The sequence below is a fragment of the Gymnoscopelus microlampas genome (genome assembly GCF_963454915.1).
Source record: "Gymnoscopelus microlampas genome assembly, chromosome: 5".
NCBI classification, from domain to species: domain Eukaryota; kingdom Metazoa; phylum Chordata; class Actinopteri; order Myctophiformes; family Myctophidae; genus Gymnoscopelus; species Gymnoscopelus microlampas.
In genome coordinates this window covers 17,174,186-17,178,649 of record NC_139942.1, presented here as the reverse complement: position 1 = coordinate 17,178,649, position 4,464 = coordinate 17,174,186, and the positions used below count along the sequence as shown (strand labels likewise).

At 42.5% G+C, this 4,464-nt stretch overlaps 1 protein-coding gene across 1 annotated transcript; it reads right to left on the bottom strand.

Moving 5' to 3' along the window:
- Positions 1-235: 235 nt before the first annotated feature.
- On the bottom strand, positions 236-2,464 carry LOC311045652 (putative ATP-dependent DNA helicase Q1). Its single transcript, XM_084057607.1, has 3 exons — positions 2,346-2,464; positions 1,956-2,035; positions 236-1,445 (listed from the first exon to the last, which is right to left on the bottom strand). The coding sequence occupies exons 1-3, from the start codon at positions 2,417-2,419 to the stop codon at positions 997-999; spliced, it is 603 nt and encodes a 200-aa protein (XP_083913733.1). The 5' UTR covers positions 2,420-2,464; the 3' UTR covers positions 236-996.
- Between the last annotated feature and the right edge of the window lie 2,000 nt (positions 2,465-4,464).

The window sequence follows — 4,464 nt, the reverse complement described above, 5'->3', positions numbered from 1 at the left end:
CAGGACAGATGTAAAACAATGATGTACTTATTTTGTGATAAAAGGTTATCAATCTAAAAGTGATATATTTGCATACCTGGAAAAGAAACGACACCAGATTTTTTGCAGCGACAAACTTTTAATCACTTGCTTATGTTCAAATTACATACAAAACAATTTTAATCATGAGCATTCAGTCAACTAAATATACCACAGCTTTAATTGACAACCAATGTGAGTCTTATAAGAGCCTTTAATGGCCAACTGCTTATTCGTCAGACGATTCTGAGCTGCTGTGCTGTGTTCCCATTTCAAAGTCCTCATCATCTTCATCAAAATACCCTGTATAATCGATGTCTGGCTCAGTGAAGCTATCCTCTTGAGAAGAAGGCTCTACATCCTCAATGTCACCAAAGACTTCATTGATGATTAGCAGAATTTCTCTTGCATGTTTTTTTCTGAATACGGGAAGGTTTCTAAGAATGTAAGACAAGTCAAATATGTGTGTGCAGCGTTCTACTACTGCATCTATGAGCTCAGCACTGAAACCAGTACATGCTGACTTGCTAGTGTAGACATGTGCTGTGTCTTTTTCTAAACAACTCATATACTCCTCTAACATTTCCCGGATAAGAGATTTGTCCTCTTGTGTTACCACTCTACATTTCCCTTGCATGCCAGCATCTTGTTCTATTACCTCATGTTTGGGGCTAGGCTCGTCACAATCTTCACCTGCACATGAACATACAGAGTGGCAATAGCTGCAGCAGACATGCCCTGGCTCTACACTTGTTGGCTGGTTTTCAAAATGGCCGTACAGTGCTTTTCTAAAGCAGCTCTTAGTGCCAGTGTGTATCAGTTCTTTCACTTCTGGACCAGCACTTACAGTTTTTTTTATAGCATACAAAATTGCATGTGACTGTAACCCATTTCTGCCAGCCCTTCCAACTTTTTGAACAATGTCTTCAACATCCTCTGGCAAACCATACATTACAACATGAGAAACATTAGGGAAATTCAAGCCCATCCCAAGAGCTGTTGTTGCAACAACCACTCGGCAGCTCCCTCTCCACTAAAGGAGGCCAAAACTCTGTCTTTGTACTTTGACAGTGTGTTGCTGTGGAAAATTCCTATAAGGTGGTTCTCAGCCTTCTGATCCTGGTCTCTGTTAACCCAAGCATCTTCTCCCAATTCTGCTTTAAGATAGGTGAACACTCTCCCAACTAACTTCAGTGTTCTGCAATAGATTATGATGGGAGACATTGATAGACCCTTATCTTTGACCTCCTTTACTACCCAGTCCATACAGTTCAAGTTATCAGCAGGAACCCGACTCAGTCCCAGCCTGATGTTTTTCCTGTTTGGGCTAACAGTCACGAGAGTTGCCTCCTCCATATTCAGCATCCTGGTCACACGGCCTCTGTTCTTGTTATCAGCAGATGCTGTCAACGCTAAAACAGGTAAACCTGAAAGACAAAAAGTGCACATGTATCAGCAAACAAGCATTAATGAAGAACTGCTGTGGGCTACACTTTCTATAGTGTTATAAAGGGGAAATAATTAGGTTATTTATGTTATCGGGTAGCTTCAGGTAAAGACTGACATTTCCACATATCATACTGTATTTTCTTTACATGACAAATAACTACACTTGGACAGCACCAACTTCTATGATCTGCTCCTGTAGTGTAAACACCCCTCCCCCTAACCTGGCTAAACAGGGGGGTTAGCCTCCCCAAGTTGCCAGCACAACACACCCCTCCCCCTAACATTAAAAATAGGGGGATTAACCTAACCAGGTTGCCAGCCCAATGCACACACAACCCCCCCCCCCCCCCCCCCCCCCAACATTAACCCCCTCAGGTAGCAGCACAATGCAGCCCCCCTTCCAAACACAATCAATGCCCCTTTTCTGGATTGATATATTAATTAATCATGTATTTAATCATGTAGCATTACTGTGTTTCAAAACTCACCTTCTTTGACTATGGATCTTAGTTCATTCAGCCTGGAAAAGGCTTCTCTGAAGGCTGGCTTCCCGTTTGCTCCCAGTCCCCTGGTTGAAAGAAAAATAAATCCTACATTGAGTCTAGGTAGCAGCAATAGTAACGTGCATAGTTGCATTACAACAATACAGTTACAGTAAGATCTGTGTTTAACATTTGGTCTGTTTGTGTGTGTTAGCTTATTGTTTATAATATAATGTTTGACCTAAATAAAACATAAATGTTACAACACTTCGTCTTTGAACTACTGTAACCGTATTTAGAAACACGCTGCTCTGTTTTGTTTTACAGTTTAACATTACAGTGTATGTGTAGTGTTAACAATTACACTATACAGCCATTTAACGGCGTTTAGCTTACCATTTGTATGCGACGTGAACTTCATCGACGACAATGCCCAGTAGGTTTTCACGATACACTTGTGAGGAAAGCATATCACGCCATTTATCTTCCAGTAACCATGTCTCCGGGCTGCCAAAGACCAGCTGACATCGGCCGTCGAGGATGTCGGTGTGTGCTGCATTATCTACGAGTTGCGCAGCATAGAGTCCCAGATTCGTAGCCTCTTTGATTTGATCTGCTACGAGGGCAGTCAAAGGAGACACGACGATCAATATAGGCTTCGGCTTCGTCCCCAGTTCTTTCGCTACCAGTGGAGCTAGTTGGTAAATTAAACTCTTGCCGAAGCCAGTCGGGAGGAGAGCAAAAACATCTTTTCCACGCAGAAAAGCCTTCAGTGCCAAACTTTGCTCTTCTTTCAAAGAAGAAACATTGTCCAGTTGAGAAATAACTAATGTTATTGCAGCATCTATCGTCATATCGGTGTTGCTCATGGTAGCGGCCATGTTGACTAGTGAAGAAACTACAAAACAACAGCCGCTTCTATATGGCGTCACATCCTCTTTTGCCCAGATCCCGCCCTTAGCTCACGCTGATTGGTCCGTACCGGGAGCGGTACGGTGTTAGCTCAACCCCTTGAGCAATCTCAGATGTAGCTGTCTTGAGGAACCTGGTTACTCAATACCGCCACCTCTGGCAGGGTCAGGTTAAATAAACAACGGATTACAATAATATAACATTCCCTATAATCAGTAACATGTAGGTGATACCTATGTCTATCAAATATGGTTTTATTGAAAGGCAATCAAAGGCTAGATCGAGTTTAGAAAGCAAACAAGTCATGTCTGGGGGCCTCAGTGCGGCTGCAGAGTTTGATTGAGTGTGAGACTAGGACCCACATGCCATATGTCAAAATGAGCGGCTTCATCGGGAATCGTGCGCGTGTATTTTGCTAAGAGATTGGTTACATAGTTTAGTTGATATTAATTTATTAGTGCATTAAATTTCCCCATCCACTTTAATGGGAAAATTTAAAAACTCGATTTCAAGTATTTTTTCCCCAGAAACTGTAAGGGCTAGAGTTACAAGACTTGGAGGGGAGGTTCATAGTTTAATCCGAAATTATCAAAAAAAGAAATACATCAGTCGGCCTCATGGTGGCGCTATAAAAGCCCCCTTTACGTTTTGGCCTATAACTCTTGAACCGTAGGTCGTAAAATAAAAATATTTTTTTCCCTAGATTCCTTGGGTCATGACGCAACTCCCCATATAGGCCACGCCCATTTGCGCCAGGATAGATTTTCCGCCATTTTGAATTTTCTTCAATTACACTTTTAGCTCCTTCTCCCACATATTTTGTCCACATTTCACAAAAATCGGTACACATGATCTCTGGACCCATGCAATAAACATCTCCAAACCGAATTTTGATAGTCCATACGGTTCTTCCATAAATGGCTTCCAAAATTTGCGGGAGGGGCCTGTTTTACAAAAAAGCCCCCACCCCCTCCTCCTCCTCCAGCATTATAGGCTTGACAGCACTGCTACTGACCTATAGGGTGTACCAACGTCGCGTCACCAAAAGTTCGCCACGCCCACCTTTTCGATGCTACAGCCCTTGAGGGGTCAGACTGTACATAGAGACACGCTTAAGACTAGAGAGTGACGGTGGTTTGTGTTTGTAAACATTAACTTCTTTGCCGACTACATAGTGATCATTGCACACTGCACATGTGTGGCTGGTCTATGAGAAAGCTGTCGCAGCTCTCCTCTTCAAGATTGAATACAGTGTGAGGCTAACAATGTAGGCTATTCAAGAGACGTAGTATGGCTTGGATCTCAGCTGTACCACACAAAGATTTAACGTTCAAGAACCTACCCAAATACAGCCGTGTTTGTTAACGTCATTTTCTCAAAGGTACATTTTTACCAAAAACATGAAACTGCTATTTTGTTTCTGCTTACTAAAAGTAACTAGGTAATGCAACTAGGCTATAGGGTGGTCCAGAGTGTTAAGTGACTTTTTTTCCCCTCTCTAACGATTTGACATGCGGGCTGCTCTGCTCATAGACCGAACATTCCACTACCGTGCGAGGTCTCCAACTTTAATAAAAACTAGACGCGTAGCAATTCTGGGAAA